We start from the raw sequence: 23774 nt of genomic DNA, 5'->3' as shown, positions 1-23774 counted from the left end.
CAGATGCGTTATGACACACCTCTGGGGCAGGTGGCTTGGCCCTCTCGGCCCAGAGGAACAGACACGACCAGGTGGGGAGAAACTGTTCCTAAACGGGAACCAGCAGACACCAAAAGTGATTGATTTGATTTGATTTGATTTATTATTGTCACATATACCAAGATACAATGAAAAGTATTGATTGTGTGCGCTATCCAGGCAAATCATACCTTATCTAAGTACATCAGAGTAATAGAACAGAATGCAGAATAGTGTTACAGCTACAGAGGAAGATCGACTAATATATGAGAGGTCCGTTCTTAAGTCTGATAACAGCAGGGAAGAAGCTATTTTCAAATCTATCGATACATGGTTTCAAACTTTTGTATCTTTTGTCCAATGGAAGAGAGTATAACTGGGTTTGGGCGGGGTCATTGATTATGTTGGTGAGGCTGCCGTTTCGGGTCTAGTTCTGATACATCAGCCTTCCTGCTCCTCTGATGCTGCTTGGCCTGCTGTGTTCATCCAGCTCCACACCTTGTTATCTCAGATTCTCCAGCATCTGCAATTCCTAGTATCATTGATTATGTCGAATGCTTTCCCGAGGCAGTAGGAAGTGTAGATGGAGTCAGTAGAAGGAAGGCCGGAACACAGCAGGCCAGATAGCATCAGAGGAGTAGGGGTGCACCTTTAAAAATTGGAAAGAGTCACTGTGAACATGTCAAATTTCCTTAGCCTTCTGAGGAAGTAGGGACGTTGGTGTGCAGTCTTTATTGTAACATCGATATGGATGGGCCAGAATAGATTGTTGGTGATATTTACTCCAAGGAACTCGAAGCTCTCAACCACTTCCACCTCAGCACCATTGATACAGACAGGGGCGTGTCGTCCACACTGCTTCCTGAAGTCAATAACCAACCCCTTCATTTTGCTGACAGTGAGGGAGAGATTGTTGTCTTTACGTCATACCACTAAGCTCTCTTATCTTTTTCCTGTACTCTGTCTTGTCATTGTTCGAGATGTGACCCTCCACAATAGTGTCATCAGTAAATTTGTAAATGAGTTAGAGCTGAATTTGGCCACACAGCTGTGAGTGTGTAAAGAGTATAGTACAGGGCTGAGTACGCAGCCTTACGGGGCCCTGGTGTTGAGGATTATTGTGGAGGGGGTGTTGTTACCTATTCTTACTGATTACAGTGTGCTCAAGGATCCAGTTGCAGAGCGGGGATAGAGTCCTAGGTCTCAGAGGTTTGGAGATGGATTTTGTTGGAATTGTGGTGTTGATGGTGGAGCTAAAGTCAATAAGTAAGAGTTTGACATAGATGTCCTTGTGATCCAGATGTCCCAGGGACGAATGTAGTGCCAGGGAGGTGGTGTCTGCAGTGGACCTGTTGTGATGGTGGGTGAACTGTAGGTGGATCAAGGCCATCTGGGAGGCTGGAGTTATCTATGAGATTACTGACCTCTCAAAGCACTTCATAATGATGGACATCAGAGCCGCTGGGCAGTATTACCTGATTGTTATTTGGCTCTGAGATGATTGTGGACTTCTTGAAGCAGGTGGGAACCTCGCATTGGAGTAAGGAAAAGTTAAAGATGTCTGCAAATACTCCCACCAGCTGAACTGCACAGGATCTGGGTGCACAGCTGAGGACTGTATCCACTTTCTGTGGGTTTGCCCTGAAGGAGGCCAATCTAAGATCTGCAGGGCAGTGACTGTGGGTACAAGTGCACCTGAGGCTGTTGGGTCAGGTGACATCATTTCATTGACCTTCTGTTCAAAATGAGCATAGGATGCATTGAGCTCACTGGGGAAGGATGTTTTATTGTCAGCAATTCTACTCGACTTGGCCCCCGTCATATCATGTAAGCCTAGCCACAGTCAATGTGTGTTTGTGTGGTGAGTCTGGTATTGTCTCTTGGCATCCCTGATGGCTTTGTGAAGATCATACCTAGATTTCCTGCATAGGCCAGGGTCACCCGATTTAAGTGGCTTGGACCTGAACTTCAGGAGGGAGGGGATCTTCCGATTTGTCCCTGGTTTCCAGTTGGGAAAATCTCGGATTAATTTCATTGACGTGCAGCCCTTGACACACTGATGAAGTCTGTAATGGTGGTGCCATGCTCATTTAGGTTGGCCACCGAGTTTTTGAATATGGACCAGTCCGCTGACTCCAAGCAATCACATAGGAGCTCATACATTGCCTCAGACCAGCACTGTATGACTTTCTGTACCAGATCCTCATGCTTCAGTTTCTGCTTGTCAACCAGGAGAAGAAGCACAGCCTTACAGTCTGATTTACCAAAATGTGGGTGGGGGGGTGCGTGGAGAGGTCAGCATCTTTAGTCGTGTAACAGTGGTCCAGGGTGTTTGATTCTCTGGTGGCACAGGAGATGTGTTGATGGTTACTTGGTAGTGCACACAAGAGGTTGGCCTGGTAGAAGTAACCAGCTACGATGAACAAGGCTTCAGGGTGTTCCATCTCAAGGCTGTTTGTAGCAGTGTCTATTTCATCAAGTGCACTCTTCAGTTCTACGTGGGGCAGGATGTAAACTACCGTCAGGATAGTGTAAGTAAACCCCAATGGCACGTTGTAGAGAAGGCACCTCACCGTTAGATATTCTCCGTCTGGGGAGCAGTAACTGACCAGCATCTTCACTTCCAAGTGCAAGGAGGTGCCGTGCTTGAGGATGCCGTTTGGTCCATCCAGTGGATTGGGAAGCCCTCTGGTTGTAAGGCACAGTCAGATGAAACAGGATGAGCCATGCCACTGTGAAATAGAGCAGATGGTAGTTTCTCAATTCTTGGCAGAAGAATCAACAGCGACAGTAAAGGGAAAACATTTTACGCAGCCTTAAAGTGTTGGTAGTGGCAGGAACCCTCAGGATGTTTTAAGATTAATTTCGTTGAGCACTTGAAATGCCATTGTACATAAGGTTACAGGCCAAGTGCTGAAAAATAGGATGAGATTGGAATGATGCTTGATAACAAGCAGGGACACAATGGGTGTTTCTGTTCAGTTAAAATCTCAGATGGCTAGTGGTTGGGACCTGGAGTGCACTGCCCGAGTGGGTAATGGTGGCAACTTCAATCCAGGCAACTGAGAGGGAGTTTAGTTATTATCTGGAGAAAATACATTGCGGAACCAAGGGGAAAGGACACAAGAGTGGGACTAGTTTAAATCTTTCCCCTCTCCCCTTAAACCTCGGCCCTTTAGCTTTGGACTCCCCCACCCTGGGGAAAAGACCTTGGCTATTCCCCCTCTTCATGCCCCTCATGGTTTTATAAACCTCTATAAGGTCATCCGTCAGCCTCCGACACTCCAAGAAAATAGCCCCAGTCTATTCAGCCTCTCCCTGTAGCGCAAACTCTCCAACCCTGGCAACATCCTCGTGAATCTTTTTTGCACCCTTTTCCAGTTTAATAACATCCTTCCTACAGCAGGATGATCAGAATTGTGAGCAGCACTCCAAACTTGCCTTATCAATATCTTGTACAGTTGTAACGTGACATAAGCAGGAATGTTACATAGAGTCATAGAGAACGGGGAGAGAGGTGTTTGTTCCGTACAGGAGAACAGGCAGGGAGGTGTGTGTTATGTATACTGTCTGTGATTCCATCAGAACAATGTCATTTGACTAGATAGCTGCTGAAGAATATCTAATGTCTGTACAGGCATTTTAGCCAAAAAGGGCTGCTCATATTGCTACAGTTTCTCTGGGAAGTGCTTGAAGGAATGTGTTCTATTCAGAAGCAGGTTTCGGTTGTTTGTTATCACGTCCTTCAGCTGACTTCTGTCAGTCCCATTCTGTAAAACGTGAGTGGTTAATGGATACTGGCCACATTTCTCTTGCCATTTATGGCAATCTTTCAATTAGTCTGATGTGGATAATAAGGAGATCAGCAGCATCTGGCTGCCTCGCACAATCACAGAACTGTAACGATTTCTGTCCCATGCTCAGCTGATTTCACAGCATGACAGTGCTCAAATTAACAGCATTTACGAGAGTGCACCTTTATGATCATCTTAAAACATCTTGTGCACAACTTTAAAATCTTTCCTACAGCAACTTGTACTTACGAAACACTTTTAACATCACAAAACATCTGGAGGCACTTTGTAGGAATGTTAGAAAACAAATTTCGACACCAAGCCACCAGCAGATATTAAGTCAGAGATTTTAAGGAGCCTCATTAAGGAGGAGAGTTTAGGGCCCAGGCAGCTGAAGGCGAAGCCACCAATGGTGGAACAATTAAAAAAATTAAATTGGCTAGGAGTAAGAGGTCAGATTTAGAGGAGCACAGAGATCACAGAGTTTTGGGGGTTTGGAGGAGATTACTAGAGATAGGGAGGGAACAAAGACATGGCGGGTTTGAAACCAAAGTTGGGAATTGTAAAATTTAAGAGTTGCCAAATTTACTGCGGGTTAGTGAGCACAGGGATGACTGGGGAGTGGGACTAGGTGAGAGTTAGGACACATGATAGTAGAATTTTGGAAGTGCTCAGGTCTATGCAGGGTGGAGGACAGGAGCATTAGGGTTGTGATATAATAGACTTCAAAACTTTAATAACTGCTCATGGATTGAATGAATCAACAAAAGATAAACTGTTACACACGGAAAGCAGTAGCAATAACTCTGTCAGCAATAAGCTGTTAAGGAACAAAGGCAACTTGTTACATAGACATGGAAAGCAATTAGCTATGTCTTGGAAAGGAGTTGCAATTACATAAATAAAACTGCTTTGATGCCTGTTTGATAAACTGGATGCTTTGTTGCTGCAAATGACAAGAACTGGCCTGTAGAAGAATTTACGGAGTTAATCACAGGAAAGCTGTGTCTTTGAACAGACAGTTAACGCCAAATGTAACAAGGAAGAAAGAAGCTACTTCTGATAAGAAGGCAAGCTGCAGTCTCAAGGACCTCAGGAGGAGAATCAATATTTTGGATGAAAGGACTTTTAAGAAATTGTCAATATATCACCTCATAGACCTGAAGGATGAAAATCTGTATAAGAACAGAACACCAGAATTCTCTTTTGGCAGAACTCCGGATAAGGATCAAACCCTGGAGACTTCCAGAGACAGACCACTGTTGGTACGATTGTGGCCAAGTTCCACCATCATTTGGGTAATAGCCAAGTTGGGTTGTGAGGCTTAACTTGCTTATTGAGGGGTCTTATTTTGGTTGCTACATGCAGTGATGTTTCAATAATTGTTTCAGTACCTTATTGTGAGATTTCTTAATAAGTAGCTGAATTAAAGGTAACTTGTGGTAATTTACCCACAACAGAGTACTCCAGTTTTGAGGTTACAAAGACCAAGTGTATCATAATAAATATTTGACAGGACACACAGGTCTCTCGATTCAGTCAGGTGACTCACACATACTGCAGTGATATATCACGGTTAGGTTGTCAACGTGCTGCAGGGAAATAAGAGGGTGTAAATTTTGAGGGATGTTAAAGCCAGCTTAAAATATCTCTCATTCAGGGCACACCTTAGAAACTGGTTATTTGACATTCTGATTGAGCATCATTGGGCAAAAATATTTTAAAACATAATTTTGCTGCAACTCACAGAATTTTCTGGGATGTGAGCATTTCTGGCAAAACATTTATTGTTTAACAAGTGGGAAATCATCAGGTTCCTCAGACAAGCCACTTGATTTCACCCACCACTGAAGTCAGAGAAGCTTTTGACTTATTCTGTTGCCATAAACTGTTGGATGTAGTTTATAACGAGCAACCTTTCACAGCAAAATGTGTTGAATGGTGCCATGCAAACTCCTCGTTCAGAGATTGGACCCTGGAGCAGGGTGACCAGCGGTTGGCAGACTGGGGCCTGTCAAAGATTGCGCTCAGCAGCTTGCAAGACCAGTTGGGGTTGGCCCAGCACGGGGAGACCACGTGTGGAAAGCTCCCAGCATGGAGTGACTGCAGGCTATAGAAGGGCTGTAATGTTTATCGTTTAACTTTTATTTCCTTATTTTCCTAATTTATATCATGAAGAACTGTAATGTAAAACTTCTGGCTTTTTTTTTCTTTATTTCTCTATTTTTGTACCTAAGATTTGTAAATGGGTACTTCATACCCAGGATGGCACCATGTGTGGTGACAATATACACTTTTCACTGTATTCCTGTACTTTTGTACTCGAGTACATGTGACAATAAAACTTAATTCTAATTCTAACAAGTAGTTGTAAATTGAGGTGGACATGCACATGTTGGGGTTATTTTCTCTCTTCCTATCTGGAAGGAGTTGAATTTTGCTGGGGTGCAATTCCATGGATGCTGGTGGTTTACGTTACAGAAATGTTCTGGCATTGGCATTGGACTAGTAATCCAGAATCCCAGGTTAATGTTCTGGGGACATGGGATTGAATCCCATCATGGCTGATGGTAAAATTTGAATTTTTAAAAAACTGGTCAAATAGTGAACCTTGTCAATTGTTGTAAAAACCTATCTGGTTCCTTTAAGTAAGGAAATCTGCTGTCCTTAACTGTCCTAGCCGATTATGTGACTCCAGAACCACAGTAATGCAATTTTTAAAAAAAGATCACTCGTAGGCTGTGGGCATCGCTGGCTGGCCAGCATTTTTTGTTCGTCCCTAGTTGCCCTTGAGAAGGAGGTGGCAAGCTGCCTTCCAGAACTGCTGCTGTCTATGTACCGTGCGTTGACATACAGTGCCCTTAGGGAGGGAATTCCAGGATTTTGACCCAACGACACTGAAGCAATAGCAATATATTTTCAAGTCAGGATGTTGAGTGGCTTGGAGGGGAACTTGCAGGTGGTGGTGTTCCCATGTTTCTGATACCCTTGTCCTTCTAGATGCAAGTGGACTTTGGTTTGGAAGGTGCTGTCTAAAGATCTTTGGTGAATTTCTGCAGTGTATTTTGTAGATACTACACTGCTGCTACCGAGCGCCAGTGGGAGGGCATAGATGCTTGTGAATGTGATTCCAGTCTAGCGGTTGCTTTGTCCTGGATGATGTCAAGTTTCTTGAGCGTTGTTGGAGCTGCACCCATCCAGGCAAGTGGGGAGTATAAACTAAAAACCAGTATCAGTTTGGCAGCGTCATACTACAACTTATGCTCAGAAATTTCAAGAATCTGCACTGGTTTAGAATTTAGTTGATAGTGGACTCACTCTTCAGGCATAAACCAGATGTGTTCTGCAGTGGAAATGCCCTACCACACTAAAATATCTTCATTTCAGTATTAAAACCCGAGGTTTCAAATAGCTTTAGATACTTTGTAAAAGCAAATAGAAGGCCTGAAGCCTGTTTGAGGTGCCCCTTACCAAGTCATGTCTTTATAGGAACTACTGGTGGTCTCCACTGGATAGGTAGGTTTAAACAATCATACTTAGCCGAGTGTGGAGCTGGAAGGAGCAAAGATGTTTCCACAGTGGCTGCTTTGAATACTCAGGCATAATGTGCTCCTGAGATGCTGCTTGGCCTGTTGTGTTCATCCAGCTTCACACTTTATTACCATAATCCACCTGGATGTGGGTTTTCTCTTTTATGAGGTTAACTGGAGTTTGTCCAAAACCTCCATTCCTTCCACCTAAACCTTTGCAATAACCATCTTGACCTTTTGTCCTGTTACCAGTTCCCCTTTGACAATCTTTTCAGTGAAAAGAAGCACAAGATTTGTACATTATCCCAATTGTAAAGCAAAGAAGTGCAAGTGCCAAAAATGAGAGCTAAATGGTGGAAATCTTCAGCAGGTTGGGCACCCTCTGTGGAGAAAGGAAAACAGATAACATTTCAGGTCAATGATTTTTCAGCAGCTCCATCATCAAACCTGAAATGATAACACTTTCTCTTTCCACAGAGGCTGCCTGATCTGCTGAGCATTTCCAGCATTTTGTTCATTATTCCAGCTCTTTACAGTCTCTCGTTTATTTTACTTGTCCTTTTGTAACCTCATCTTGTCTTAACTCCATTTGTATTTATCTGCCGGTAGACTACTAATTTTTTCTGTTTGATGATGTAATTTTCCCCCATAAGACTTTCCTAGTATCCATTAATTTACAAGTTAAATCTCTTCTTGTGACCCTCTGCTTTACTGTTTATATACTTTGCAGGAATCCTTTATTGTTAGATTCAGTTTTATCCTCATTAATTATCCATCGTATCTCAAAATTGTCCAGTTCGTTTTAAATTTTTTAGTGGAATATATTTCTCCTATCCTTCCTCAATTTTTCCTTTCAATATTCTCCCCTATTGTGCTATCTTTTTGCCTGTCGATATGTTTCTCCATTTGATCTTCCTTGAGCTCCATTCCCATTCCCTTAATGTGGCTTTGCTCCAATCTATGTACTGTCTATCTCCCAATGGAATCTTATTACATTGTGACCGCCATTGCCCAGCTGTTCCTCCTGCCTCATTTTCCCTGTCTGCACTACATCATTTCCCTTTATAACATCCAGCAATATTTCCTCCATTCTTTCATAATGGTCCTGTGAAAAACCTGTGGATGTTTCGGTAGCAGTTAAGGCGTTCTAAAACAAGTTGTTGTCAGAAAAGACTTCCTTGTCTGTGTGGCTCAGTAGAGTCTTGTGTCAAAAAACTGTTTAATTTAAAGCAAATGAGCACCTTTAGAAATAATTTCTAGCAACTGCTGTTTTATTAACAAATTAAATTCTGTTACACATTGCAGCACAAGATTATTATAAACTCTGAATTGGCACGGGAAATGTTTAGAACAAATTCCAACAGTGTCACACATCTTCCAGCAGGATGTACTACTGTGACAGTTTTATCACCACTGATACTACAAAGCAGAAATCTTCTCTTAAGAATTCAATCACACACTTTTAAACATGATGCTGTCACTTTAGGGGATAGAGAGGTAAAAACTTGGGAATAAACGGTCACTTCAGTATCAAACTACAACGGCCCCATGACCCAACCACCATTTCTCATGGCAACATTGACAGGTATCAGTTGGTAAACTGATCGGCTGAGGGGTGCTGGGGCCTATGGTGTCTGCCCGGACTGAATTCCCTGAGCATAGGGTGGAAAATTAAAATCCTGGGCTGTGTGTGGCTCGACCCAACCTGACCATTCCACAACCAGCTTCAGGGCTTGTGAACAAGGCCCCCTTAGAGTCCAATTCAAACAGCAAAAACAAGATGTGATTTTTCATTTCTTTAGAGACGTAGTATACTTGGAGACAAGATACAAACACATGGTATACACACAAAAGAATACACAAAGCTTTCTTTAGCTTGGCATTGGATTGATAAAACACTAAAATACAAAAGTAAATAACAGCATAAGTATAATATATTATACGTTCTTGACTAAAGCTTTTCCCATAAATTCTCCATTATCAGGTAAAATAAATGTCTGAGCTATACAAATAAAACTATAGACTTTGATTAAAATATGTAATATACATAAAGCTGTTTAAATCTATACTTTTTTGGCTACCTTGTCCAATGTGTTGATCAGCCTCTGAGATTTAGACACGGCTCCCCTAACACAACACAGGGGCAGTCACGCAGCTTGGAAAGCACTGGCTGCTCTTTGGGAGAATTGCTGTTTTTTTTTCTCAGAGCCCTGGACAATTGTCCAGAAGAGACAGGAACCTTGGCAGCGATTGACAAAGCAACTCTAGAATCCCAGTCGCCATGCGCCAGTTTCTTCTGCCTGTCTTTGAAATCAAATTGTCTGCATACCATCAATTCAGAGTGCTGAACTTTCTTTCTCATGCCAAGCATTCTACCAGAAGCTCCCTCCCTACCAACTTGCGTCTCTCCCTAGATATATACAATCGATATGTTAGAGAGGTACAATGAGGACATTCCAACTTCAGTGACATAGTGAAGCCTTAACCAGTGAAGGCTCCAACGAGCCACTCTTTCAGTAATCTTGCACCCACTGAGTGTCTGTCCCTTCCTCACTCCAACCAGACTGTTGCTTCTCCCCCCTGCCCGAGTTGTTTTGTTTGCTTCACCTTGGGTACATTATAAATCATATTCCCTAATTCACCCCTCTGGGTCACTGGACTCGAATGTTAACTCCTTTTTTCTCTCCATCAGCTAATTTCTGCAGCATTCTCTGTTTTTGTTTCAGGTTCCCAGCAGCTGCAGTTCTTTGTGTTTACTTCATCAACAACGATTCTATTCAGCCTATCCTCCTCCCTCCAGGCAAAACTATGAAAAGCGCCATGTCTACTGATAACCTTAGATAAAGACCTGTATGTTGAATCTTCTGGGAGTTTGAATATATTATTAGACATAAAGATTACAACCCATTTAGCAGAGACACATTGAAATTATGGGACTGACTTTATCATTGCAATAGAGATTTCACTGATTATGTTCTTGGTCAGATATAGACAAAAGTATTAAAGTTTTCTTTACTGAACCAAATGCTCCTGATCTCTTTTAACTTGAGATGGAACTGAAACGCGTTAGTTTAAATATCTTGTTCTCGGTCACAACTATGACTACTTTGGGCAATATGGCTGGGAGAGTGATTTACTGATGACTGAGTCAAAGGCCGAGAGTCAAAGGTCACTGCAGTTTCTATATCACTACATTGATTTCAGCTAAGTTACACCTCTGATCAGTCCCTTGCTCTTCTCCCTTCCCCACGCCCCCTTGTGAAATACACTTTAAAAATATTTTACCGTATAATCTGATTAATCTGACATAACTCAATGTCAAAGGTTGTCTGCTTCATGTTGCTGAGAAGCCCGTGTCTTGCCCATGACTTCACGACACAACAGAACGTGAATTCAGATTCCTCACAGCAACCCCAATAGAAATGTCATTCACAGATATAAAACTTCAAAACTACCGTGTTTGCAAATGACATCTGACTATACGTCCAAATAAATTTACAGAATTAATAAAGTATGCACAGCAACAACTATCCCACTAACTCACTATCTGTCAGGCAGTATAACTCCACTTTGAGATTTCATAATATTTCATTTTGCCACCAAATTCATATACATATATGACACACATACTCATACAATATATTATATACTGACCACTAACTGAGAGCTTTGAGTGCTGTTCAATGCTACAACCTTACAACACTTCACATGACCATTGTAAAGGCAACTGAGCACTCAAAGCATTTTTACAGGATATCTCAATTGGTCCAAATTATTCACTGCAATCTTATTCACTAAGGCTAATTCATACCCCCTCCAGATTCATTTACTTGGCTCTGAGGAGGAGAACTGGGTGGCACATAGGAACTTCTGCATGAGAAAAGATCAGGTCCCATCTCCTCACTTTCTAACATCCTCATAGTTCCAAGATCCAATGATAAGAGAGTAAGTGGTAGGCCCATTGAACTGGCTAAATAGAATCAATATGAAATCAGTTAGGGCTGGACAATGTTTTTCTCTCTGTCTCTCCTCTTGGGATACAGATGCTGCTGTATTGACCATACCCAATTGCCCTTGAACTGCATGGTTTGCTTGACTCCAGTCAACCTCATCACTGTAGGTCTGGACTCACATAATGGCCAGACTGGGTAAGGATGGCAGATTTCCTTTCCTGAATGATATTAGTGAGTCAATTAGATGTTCACACCAATCTGCTAGTTTTGTGATTATTATGAATGACTTGCATTTTATTACAGATTTCATTTTTATGAATGTATTGAAATTAAATGGTCCTGAGCTGCTCTGGCAGGAAATAGAACTTTTGTTTGCAAAGCATTAGGTCAGACCTCTGGCTTACTGGTCCAATGGCATTACTACTATGCTACCAGCCCCCTGAATGCAACACTTAGTGGGGTATGGCCCCGTAGCATAAAACTAGCCACTACCTGGAGAGTCTAGGTTAATTATTTGATATGGGATATGGGAAGTTGGTAGACAACTTGCAGCAATGGTCACAGTTGTAAGCATGCAACACATGCCAACATTTCATTGACTGTTAGTCTGCTGATGTGTCACACTGGTTCACCATGGGACATCAAAATAAGCTAACCATCCAGATGGCAGATGAAACAACGAAAAAAAAAGCGAAATACATGATTTCAACAAAACGCCATCCATTGAAGCCACAGTGCACAGGGATATACTTCTCAAGGAATATAGGATATAATAGACCCCAGACTTGGGAATGCTGTCACGGGACTTCAGTGCAAAAATACTTGAGACAGAATTTTCAGGCATCATTTAGATCAACACAGGATGGGCAGGGCCCTAAAATACAGTCAGTGAATGGATCACTCAAATATTTTGTTTCAATCTTTGCATATTTAAGGTTCTAAGTGTGATTAATTTGTACGGTGCTCAAGAATTCAGAATGTGACTAGCGTGACCTGATAAAGGGAATAATTTTGACTATATAAATAAAGAAAATACAGAAAATCTGCAGTGGTCAGGAAACATCTGTGAAGATAGAAACAGCTACAGTTCCAGTCAATATACTTTATCTGAATTGGGACATGTATGGCAAAGAAATAACTTTGCTTATTGTCCAAAAGTCTTTAACTTGTTGTTATGAAAATAAAAAAACACTTGCTGGTGATAATTATGTTTTTGAAAAACATGCAGAAGATTGCTCAGCTGCTGGGCATATCAAGGAGCCAAACTAGCATCTCCTCTTTAGTGGGGAACTGGACGAGGGAGCAGAACAGGAGCAAGGAGTTGGATTGTAATGTTTTGCTGTGGGGAACTAATCGAAACCCCTGAATAACCAACTGTCTTACATCTGGCAAATCTTCTGAAAATGAAAACACGCTACAGGGGACAGGCAACTTCGCTTCTTCAGACTCTTAAAGGTTTGGGTTGGCATCAGAACATCAGCAAATTTGGTTAGTCTAGAACAAGCCAGTGAATAAGTATTAAGAGATAAGTGCATCTACAGTTGCAAAAGAGGTTGCATTCAGAAATGAGAATGCCACCCTTGCGCTAAGATTAAGTTGGAAAGCATGATAACACGTCCAGTTACAAGCCTGAATTACATGGATATTTGCTTTGGTGAGCTGAGTTTAAGTGTCTAGATTTCAGGAAGGACCCTGAAAACCAATTTGAAAACATTAATTCCTATAGATAAGGTGCTGGTTACTGCTGAAGAAGGGCCCTGACCCGAAACGTCAACTTTCCTGTTCCTCTGATGCTGCCTGGCTGTTGTGCTCCTCCAGCTCCACACTGTGTCATCTCAGACTGTAGTTCTTGCTATCTCTGGCAACTCCATTATGTTTGCCAAGACTACTGTCCTATTGAAGGCAACTGGACACAAACAATGTCAAATCCAGTTATAGACTTCCAATAGCCCAGAACACCAGCTATTCTCACAAAGCAAATCAAGATTAGATTAGATTAGATTCCCTACAGTGTGGAAACAGGCCCTTCAGCCCAACAAGGCCACACTGCCCCTTGAAGCATCCCACCCAGACCCATTCCCCTATAACCCACACACCCTTGAACACTATGGGCAATTTAGCATGGCTGATCCACCGAACCTGCACATCTTTGGACTGTGGGAGGAAACCGGAGCACCCGGAGGAAACCCACGCAGACACAGGGAGAATGTGCAAACTCCACACAGACAGTTGCCCGAGGCTGGAATCGAACTCAGGCCCCTGGTGCTGTGAGGCTGCAGTGCTAACCACTGAGCCACCGTGCCGCCCCTGTTGGCCAATTTTCTTACTTTCAATTCTCGGGACAGTAAATCCCATATGATACAGCACCAAATGAGACAATTCGGTCCATTGTAATCAGTGTTGGCAAAATACAGTCAATTCAGAGGTAGGCCTAATTAACTTCTGTGTAAAAATGCCATTTGCTTTCTGTTTTCTGCCATTACATGTTGCATTATGGTGCAAAGATATATGGAGGAGAAATATTTGATTGTTTCCTATGCTGCTATTTCCCGTTCTGATTTGCTGTCTTGCCTGCTGTCTGGTAGTGACTTTACACTGAAATAATGTTCCACACTGGGGAGGTGCTATATCTTACCTGTCTAAGTGTCCATTTGTTATGGGTGTATTCCAGCAAATGTTCACACACCAGTCAGCTTTATCTGCTGCCCTCCTCACCTAATCCCTCAGGTGAACTCAGCACACAGGCCTCATCTGGGTCCATCTTGAGTTTAGTATCCCACAGACTCAATGAGCCCTGCTGGTTAAGTGCACCCTTTAGTTTGCAGAAATCTGTATCAATGCATTTGTTAAGAAAAACGTCCAGGAATTAGCTTTGACCCGACTGAAGTGTTACAGTGTTGGACTAATTCAATTAAATGAATTTTAGGAGTTGGCCTGTCCTATGGTTCTCACTAAGGAATGCCATATGTGTTATATTTGACTGTTACATCAGGTATGTTGCACTGAATTATCATCAGTTTCACTCTGTCTTCCTGGCACCTTTCCTTGAGTGATCTCACTGTTAGACCAGTGTGGGGCTGATAATGATATCTCACTGAAAGGACTCTTTATGTTGTAAACTGGGAGCCTGTTAACGTACACTTGGAGAACAATACCAATGATCTGCTGGGGCAAGATTTAGTATCTTTTTGGGTCTGCTGTATCTATAATATTGTACTCTTGATTTTACAAACCTGAATCTATTGATGCCAAACGAGAGTCACCCACTATCCTTTAATTGCCTGAGAATACGCTTTCTCACTGTCAGCTCCTATCTCCATTTCTCACACTTTATAATGTTCAGAGGCTGCATCAGTCAGTGACCAAGCTTCTGCACTATAACAAGGACTTTAAAAAATCCCCATCAAACCATAGCATTACCGCCATTCAAAGCAGGCAACATACCTTGTGATGATTTGTCATTATTCCCAAAGGCTTGATGTTTTCTGAGGGAAAACAAGATTGCAAATGAAGTCAAGCCCTTCTTACAGCTGTCCTTTCCTGACCTGAGAGCAATCAACTCTCAACTGATATTAATGGAATCTCCTGTCATTGGAATATTTAGATAGATGCTATTGCAAGGTCTGGCTGAACTGAAACAGAGAAAGATATTTTCTTTTGTGCTTTTAAAAATGTTTTGATTTAAAGGAAGTTCATTTCTTTTATTTCTGATCACAGTGATGAGACAGAAGTAGCCATCCATCTTCCTTTACCAGTTCGTTCTCTTGACTTTCTTGACTCCTCTTTGAATCAAGGCTTCATCTCTTCTGGGGTCCCAGCATGACTTTGGTGATGAAATTCACAATGGCTGATGCAGGCTGTTCTGGGTCGAGCTCAGCAAAAAGATGGCAGACATTATCTGATGTGCTGCCCTGCTTCTTTGCCACAAAGCCAAACATTCTGGAAGAGAGAGAAAAGAAATCGAGAGAAGGGCTAGAAACCATGGCCAGTTTGGATGTCAGGATGGATGAGAAAGATTTCCATTCCAGAAACATTCCTTAAGAAACTCCTTCAGGAGTTTAAGTAGTCATTAATTGGCAGCAAGCAGATTTCCTGTTCCTTCCCTCTACAAGCCCTTTCAAAATTTACAACTGTCTCAGCAGCACTGGGATCCTGAGACAATGTGCATGTGCCGATTTTCTGATGCCATGTGCATCCAACCCTTTGAAAATCCAATCCAACATTTCTTAAAGTTCTTTTTTAACTGATGAGAAGGGATATGTTTCACCATCTATTCCTGCATAAAAGTTCAGGGCTGGAAATCTCATCTTACAGAAGACATTGAGGGCACAACACTGATGAGACTTTAGCTTGTACGGTAACACAAGACAGCTTTGTGAAAATTGTTAGCATCAAAAATAATTTTGCAGTTTACACGGTTTGAACAGATTTCAGCTGAGCATCAGTACAGGGACTTCCCATACTGATGCTTCAAAACTGGTTTTTGGTAATGCAGGGAAATGGCTTCGGGTAATTGGCCCTCAGCTGTGTTGCCATGGGAATTTAGTCAGTTTCTGCATTATATTTTCCTTCCTCCCAGTGCTGAACACATGGACCCAGTCTCTGAGCTCTCCTGTGTACTTTCCGAATCACTTACTTTGATGTTGTACCATCTGCGTTGGTCCACCTGGAAAAGAAGAGACGCAATGTGGTAGGGTGTGAACGAGAACAAAGGCAGCTACAGCACTGAAGGATTTAGGTTAGAGATGGGGAACATTTTCTAATTTTAATTTCACAAAAAGAGATTGTGAGCACTACTGCGTAAATTGTTTTAATATTATAGCACCAGGTATTTAAAAAGTCCAATGTCTAGCAGTATAACATCTTTGTATTCTACGGTTAAATTCGGCATCAAATACATAATTCTGATGCTACAATCCCCTACACAGATGTCAAACTGTTAATATAGAGGGGGTTAATGTTTAACTGATGATAGAGGCTGCAGTGGAACAATATTGTGTTCGTCCCTAAATTTTCCATCAGATTAATCCTTATGCAGTGCTTTTCGTTGAGTTTTCTCTCAAGCAGCTCCATGTCACAGCACTCTGTGCTCTACAGGCTGTTACCAGGAAGCTATACAGAAACAAACTCCCCTCTTTGGTCTGTCTGAAGCTTATCTTTCTGTCCAAACAGCTGTTGATGATCGAGTATTGCAAACTCGCACATGCCAATATGAGTCTATGTTGGGCACTCCCTTTGAATATAGGGCCTACAGCAAAAAGCTGCTCCTAATTTGGCACAAATTGGCATTCACGCTCAGAGAAGCTAAAGGAGGTCTGGTGTAGGAAGTAGTTGGAAATGTCATGATGTTGCAAGTTTTCTGAGGTCGAGCATGGAGACTTTTCCTTTGCATTTCATTGGGTTATAGATGACCAGCTGGGAATGCTGGATGGAACAACGGATATCGTTCTCCAGTCCTAATACTCCTCACCCTATGAGCACAAAGTTGAAAAGGAATGGATGATTGATAATAATACACCAACATCAGAGAACAAACCCTGCAAAATTCAGCCACACATAGTCTCTAAGGCAATAATACCCGGATCAGTATGATAGCAATTCACATTGCCCTAACTAGGGTCAACATACCTTCGATCATGTGGATCTAGATTACAGAACGTAACTGTGTTGACTGGATAGTGGCGTCTGAAAAAAATCCTGTTCAGCACAAAGAAACAAATATGTTGAGAAATGGAAAGAATTTTATGATAGTGGAATTTCTTTTAAAACTATTTTTTGAAGTTCAGTTTTCTCGACAAAGAGAACAAGTGGATAGGGTCCACAAAACTGGCCCGACAACTGCAGCAATGGCCTGTGTTTAAGTTTCACATTCTCTGTCTCGAGTAACTTGTACTCCTGATCAATTTTTAAAGCTATTTCACCTTGGAGAGTGACAGATTTTTGTCAACTCAGCAACCATGTCCAAAATCTCACTTGTTTTGTGAATCACAGAAGAGTCGGTCAAGTAGCTCCATTAGATGACTTCTGGAGGGAGATAATGGGCTGAATATTACATGTCCCCGGCTGGGTATGCTTTCGGTGGGAAGGAAAGTAAAATAAGGCAGGTGCCCAGTCACCACCTTACCTCCATTGACCCTTCATTCCACTCCATAAAATGGAGGGCAGGCAGGTGACCAAATCAACAGCCCATCTGCCACAGGTAAATAAATAATTAAGGGTTAATTGAGCTTGTTCCAATCCCACACCAAAAATAGGTGATGCAGACATTTGGACAGGAATGCGCAGGTGGATTTTAACCATCTATTTGGGAAGCTCCTGAGCTCAGGCATTGCCTGAAGAAATTGCCAATCAGATGCAGTTGGTTCTGATATAACGCAATAGTTCCATTCTTGTGCGATCTTGCGATGTAGGGAAATCGCGCAATAGCCACACCGTTTAAACGAATGGGGCCAGAATTGCGTTATAGCCAATACAGGAAGAGAAAGCTCGTGTTCTACAAATAGAGGTCTAAATTCTTCAATCATGTTTAAACCAATTTGTGTTTGAAGAAATGCATTATATCAGAACCAACTGTATGCTAGCAGCTCTCAAGGGCAGGATGTCCCATGCAGTGTCTGATGTTAGCAATGTAAGAACAAGAGGAGGCATTTAGCCCCTCCTCAAGCCCCCAAGATATCTGAGCTCCTTTAATTTTGGCTTCTTGAACAGCCCCAATTTTAACTGCTCTACCTCTGGTTTTCAGAAGCTAAAATCTCAAGGTCTGGTATTCCCTCCCTGCTTCTCTAACTTTCATTTACCTCCTTTAAGACGGTCCTTAAAGCTGACTTCTCCACTTCTCCTGATATCTCCTCATGCGGCTCAAAATCGCATAATGCTCCTACAAAGCACTTTGGGGATGTTTTATTATACTAAAGATGCTATATTAAAAAAGTTGTTATAATTTGAATAACATTAATGTGGGCTTACTTTCGTTGGCTGTCTGTTAAGGTGATGCCCTGGACTGAAACTTTGAAGTGTACCACGGTAGCAGTAGGCCGAGGCTTCATGGCAAAAGTCTGCATGGTTGCTTTGGCAACTGCTTGTGGCCCAGTCAAGGATTCTGTCTCCACCGAATTGATATACAGCACATTGCAAGCTGAAAGCCAGAAGAAATATTGGATCAGACAGCACAGTGCACCAGCCCAGCTCAAATCCAGATTAAAACAAACTATTCAATGTAGACCAGCATCGTGTAATAATGCTTTTACTAGGTATTAATGCAACTATTTTAATTAAGTAATCTATTTATGATAGCTCAGTAGTTCTATTGAACAAATCTAAGAGAATCCTTATGCACCAATATAAAATTATATAGATCAGAAAAAGTCCAATCAGCCCATTGTGTCTGTGCTGGCTCTTTGGAAGAACTCCAACTTGTCCTGAGTCCCCTGCTCTTACCCCACAGTCTCTCACGTTACTCTGCTCTAGAAATCCAGTTTTGTTCGCAAAACAGAACTTTCTTTATCTCCTCGTCGTATTGTATGAATATTTTGAAGGAAATCCAATGCAGACCATTATTAGGGCCAGTGCAAAATTGGGCCCAATTTTAACTCGGCCTAAGTAAATAGCTTTGAGTGAGATCAAACTAGGTCCATTGTTCCCATTCTTCATTCAGCCAAACAGAAATACAGGCATGTTTTTGTCTGCCAGAAACTTGCTGGTCCTCCAGTTGTTGAGGACGAGGTACTGCAGACTGACACATTTCAAGGTTCAGGACTACATGCTGAGGGATACACTAAAACATGAGGCAGCTACCACAAAGCTTCAGAGAGGCAAGGCCACTGTCTAAGGCCCTCCTCCAATTGCCCACTGGGGGTTAGGATCCCATGTAACAGCCCCTGAGCTATAAGCAGCAGGGCACATTTGGCATGAAATATATAGTATAAATATAACTTCTAACTGTAAATGTAGTTAAGTACTTTAGAGTATTACACAATGTCTTGAAGGAAACTGAACTATCGTGCACTTTATGTCATGTCAAATTTCATAGGTCAGTATGACACTTTTAGAAATTTTGAGTAAGGGACAGCTTTTAATAAACAGCAGCACACCATTGAGCAGGTACTAACATGCAGTGCCACTGAAGCTGGAATCCTCACCTGCTCCTTGTTTAAGCAACTCTGCAGCAGTACTGGTGTTGCCAGGAACAACATTATCCTGGGTTTCATCCATGGGATCTGGAAGGGAAAGGCACACCAAATTATTGTCAGTTAAATCCTCCATCAGCAACCCCAACAGCTTGTAAAAGTCAACTCACTAAAAAATGGCAGGCACATAGCAATGTTTTTATTGAATTAGTCTCGAGTTTTCATGGCTATTACTCACTCAGATTTTTTAAAATACATATTCTTGAGATGTGAGCCAACATTTATTGCCCATCCCTAATTACCCTTGAGGGGGTAACAGTGAGCTGCTTACATGAACCACCGCAAGTCTGTATGGTGTAGACACACATAGTGCTTTCTTCTTTTGCAGTTTGGTACAACTTGAGTGGCTTGCTAGGCCATTTCAGAGGGCAGTTAAGAATCAACCACATAGCTGTGGGTCTGGAGTCACATGTAGGCCAGACCAGGTAAGGATGGCAGTTTTCCTTCCCTGAAGGATATTAGTGAGCCAGATGGAATTTTATAACAATTGAGTATTTGCACCATCTTTAATCATTCCAGATTTAAAGTCTGCTCAGCTGCCACAGTGGGAATTGAAATTGTGTCTCTGAACCAGGCCTCTGGATCACTGAGCTCGTCATGTTATTACTGTGCTACTGTTCCAGTAACCAGAGATGACCTACACCATTCAGACCTGGACGGTCTGCTCTGCAGGACTAACTACTGGTCCCAATAACAGGAAGGCGCAAAGGCAGCAAGATCCAATGTGATGCCTCCTTAGTTGGATGACTAGTTATGTTTAGCTTGACAGCTGAAGAACGGAGAATGACAAAAATGACATGTCAAGTAGCCATGAACACAGGAGGGCAGCACTGAGGCCTCGGCAGCTTTTACAGCAAACAAAGTGAACTTGAAATGATAAAGGATGGAGAGCTGGTTTTCTTGATTTATCAGTATCAGCGTCCTTAGTTAGGAAGGGCCAAGAAGAACAGAGCTGAAGGTTAGATCATGAGCTATTGTGTAGATATTCTGTTTATTGCCAAGGATGAGGTATTTGTGCAAGGGGATTTAACAATTATACTGCTAAAATATGTGCTTTGCTCCAGTTTAAGGTGGTGCCCCCAGATGGTCCTGGAACAGTGCCTAATAACAGTTAAGTGTCTTCAGGACAGAAGAAAAGTTGAAAGTAAACCCAGGTCAGAAATCATGACAAGTGCTATCCAGCAGGGGGAGCAACTGCACCATGAATCAACATGCAAACTTGAAAAATCCCCAGAATTTAAGATTAAACATATGAAACGTTTGTACGACAAATGTTTTAAAAAATTATCACATTATTTATAATTTGGTTCTGATAGTAACAATTTGTACCACAATTACTTCATTAAAAATAAAAAACATTAGAGGAGTTCACAGACTGAGGTTAGATAAACATATTAGAAAGCAAACCACAATTCTAACCACAAGCATTAAATATTCCAATATACCATTCCCAGTCAATCATTCTATTGGAAAGGGACTGAATTCTGTGACATGGAAAACCCATCTCAAATTTCCTTTGCTCCACTGCTCATCCAGGCCAGGAAATAAAAGGCAGGAGTAGGCTATTCAGCCCCTCGAGCCTGCCCAACCATTCACTAAGATCATGGTTGATCCTTGACCTCAAATCTCCCATCTGTCCCCACTAAACCCAGCAACCACCCAACCAATCCCTTGGTTCCCGCAGTGTCTAAACGTCTGTGGATTCCACATGACTCTGACTTAAGAAATTGTTCCCATTTGAATCCATACCTTGCTATGAAATTATCTCTCATTTTCTAAACTCCAGAGAATACAGGCCAATTCTTTCCTCGTTGGGAATTCTCTCACAACCCAAGAGAGCAATTCTTCCCACTTCACGCATTCTGACGCTGCACCAGACTTTCTGGATTCAGATGGAAAACTCCGCCCTGCTCCGTGAAGCTACTGCTTCATCCCTTCCTCACAAAAGGTCACGATGGTACGTGTGAACTTTAGATTAGATTAGATTAGATTAGATTCCCTACAGTGTGGAAACAGGCCCTTCGGCCCAACAAGTCCACACTGCCCCTTGAAGCATCCCACCCAGACCCCTCCCCCTATAACCCACACACCCCTGAACACTACGGGCAATTTAGCATGGCCAATCCACTTAACTTGCACGTCTTTGGACTGTGGGAGGAAACCTACGCAGACACAGGGAGAATGTGCAAACTCCACACAGACAGTTGCCCAAGGCTGGGATTGAACCCGGATCCCTGGTGCTGTGAGGCTGCAGTGCCAACCACTGAGCGCTTTAACCTGTGACTCGAAAATACTCATGGCTGATTCTCCCCAAGTACTCTGTAAGCATTTAATTTTACCTTGCCGTGACCCCCCCCCGCCCTCCTCCCATTTCCAATACTTTACTGGAAGACTACTGTCTTTTTGGTTCAGGAGGCATGTTACCTTTGTTTGGAATCTTCAGCTTGTAGGGCAGGGAGATAGGCGTGATGGAGTGCTGATAAACCAGGGCCGATAGGCTACCTGCATCCAACACAAACACAAAAGCCAGTTAGTTTTCAACTCCAAGAATCACTCTGCAAAAGTATCCGAAGGCCCACTTTTCTAACAAAAAACCCTTGCATTTATATAGCAACTTACTATACCATCAAAACATTCCAAAGACCTGCACTGGGGGTTGTAAATATCAGAAAGTCACAGATCACTCCAGTTGAAAATTCAGGAGAGACATTTTTACCCAGAGTGCTGAAGTTGTGACCACAGGAAGTGGTTGAGACAAGTAATATAGATGCCTTTAAGGGAGAATGGTGATAAAACACCGTGGAGGAAGGATTAGAAAGATAGGGTGAGATGGAGAATAGATGGGAGGAGACGTGTGGAGCAGAAACACTGGCACAAAAGTGACGGGCTGAAAAGTCTTATTCTATGCTTTTCTGTGATCTGTAATAAACCATTTGGTTATGTCAGCAACTGAAAGCATGACCACCAATGGTGCAGTGACTGAAGTCAGCAATGCTGAAGAGGTCGGAAGTGAAGGAGCACACCAATCTGAGGCTGCTGAAATGGGAGATATTTCTGAGTAGTCTGACTTTGTTTTACCATGTGGTGTTTTAGTGAGTGAGTGGTTGTTTGTTTTTTGAAAACATAATGCATGAATTCTTTCCATGACATGGTGTGGCTCCTATTCATTGCTCCTAGTATTGAATCTGTGGACAGTGAATAGATCCAGCACAATGAGCCTTTCAAAGTTGCTCTCTCTGACAGCATATAACATCTTAAAGGGAGAAAACCTACCAAAGTGAGGCTCATTCTGGCAACCCTTGATCTTCACTCCTTTCGGGCCTGTCTCAATGAGGAAATGCCTGACCAGCAGCTCATTGGGATCACCTGCAAGGACAATTTGCAGATGTTAGCACACCACTGTGCCAGAAAAAAGATCTGCATGATGCCCATCTGAGTCCATCCAAGCCCAGCCTTCTCTAGATCCCAATATTCCCCAATTTGTGAGGCTCTAGACACCCAAAATGAGCTGCTTTGTTCCTTTGTAACCAGAGCGGGCAGTGGGTCACAGCAAGACTGGCCAGAACAACAACCCCTTGACTAAAAGCAAAATCCAGCAGATGCTGGAAATCTGAAATAAACCTCGAGAATGCTGGAGAGGCTCAACAAGTCTGGTAGCTTCGAGACAAACAGAGTGAATGTTCTGACTCCAGTATGACTGTTCAGAATCTCTCGAGTCTGCCCGGTGACAAGATTGTAATTCCAACTGCAAGTGAACAGCCTCAGACCAGCAAAGTGACGCATCTCCTTCTTTGCATTGATCTGTGACCCAGGAGTCAGGTTGAATTTTCCCCATTTACTTCCCCACCTGATAAATGAAGTCTCATCTCACCCGACCCGCCCCCTCCCCCACATCCTGAAGCCACCTCAATTCTATTGGCCTCACCTGCAGGTTGGTGGGTGAAGGTGCCTGCAGTTAGAGCGAGAGGGGCAAGACTGGACAGAGGGAGGTCAACAGCCCAGTGACACCATCCTGGTTCTCTGTCCTGCAAACCCGTCTGTCCCTCTTTTGGAAATTATTCATCATCTCCACTTCCAGCACCCTTGTACATTTGGTTGCTGGCACATTCTTCTTTAAAACAATGGAGCAGGGAATAGATTTTGCAGAACTGTCCACAACTTTGCTGAGGAAGCGATGGGAGAGGGGGGAGAGGCATGGGAGAGAAGTGGGGGGGTGTGCAAGGGCAGTTGTGGGTGGGGCTTCTGTTAACATCAATATGGAGCCACATACTGGGATCAATACTGCAACTACCC

General features: G+C 42.6%; 1 protein-coding gene across 5 annotated transcripts in view; it reads right to left on the bottom strand.

The window, feature by feature from the left end:
• Nucleotides 1-8613: 8613 nt before the first annotated feature.
• The window catches only part of LOC125448205 (tensin-2-like), a 265005-nt gene continuing 249844 nt past the window's right edge, over nt 8614-23774 (bottom strand). For 4 of the 5 annotated variants that reach the window (XM_059643467.1, XM_059643468.1, XM_059643471.1 and 1 more), the window contains exons 23-29: nt 22755-22847; nt 21906-21983; nt 19434-19511; nt 18262-18430; nt 16924-16992; nt 15932-15961; nt 8614-15234 (exon numbers count right to left, since the gene is read on the bottom strand). In XM_059643467.1, the coding sequence (XP_059499450.1) occupies nt 15093-15234; nt 15932-15961; nt 16924-16992; nt 18262-18430; nt 19434-19511; nt 21906-21983; nt 22755-22847 (659 nt within the window). In that variant the 3' untranslated portion in view covers nt 8614-15092. The remainder of the gene's footprint in view (nt 15235-15931; nt 15962-16923; nt 16993-18261; nt 18431-19433; nt 19512-21905; nt 21984-22754; nt 22848-23774) is intronic. The other variant, XM_059643469.1, reaches the window with a different exon arrangement.

Source organism: Stegostoma tigrinum, chromosome X (assembly GCF_030684315.1).
Source record: "Stegostoma tigrinum isolate sSteTig4 chromosome X, sSteTig4.hap1, whole genome shotgun sequence".
In the NCBI taxonomy this organism is placed as follows: Eukaryota; Metazoa; Chordata; class Chondrichthyes; order Orectolobiformes; family Stegostomatidae; genus Stegostoma; species Stegostoma tigrinum.
The sequence above is the reverse complement of the archived record's forward strand: the minus strand, read 5'-3'. Positions and strand labels throughout refer to the sequence as shown.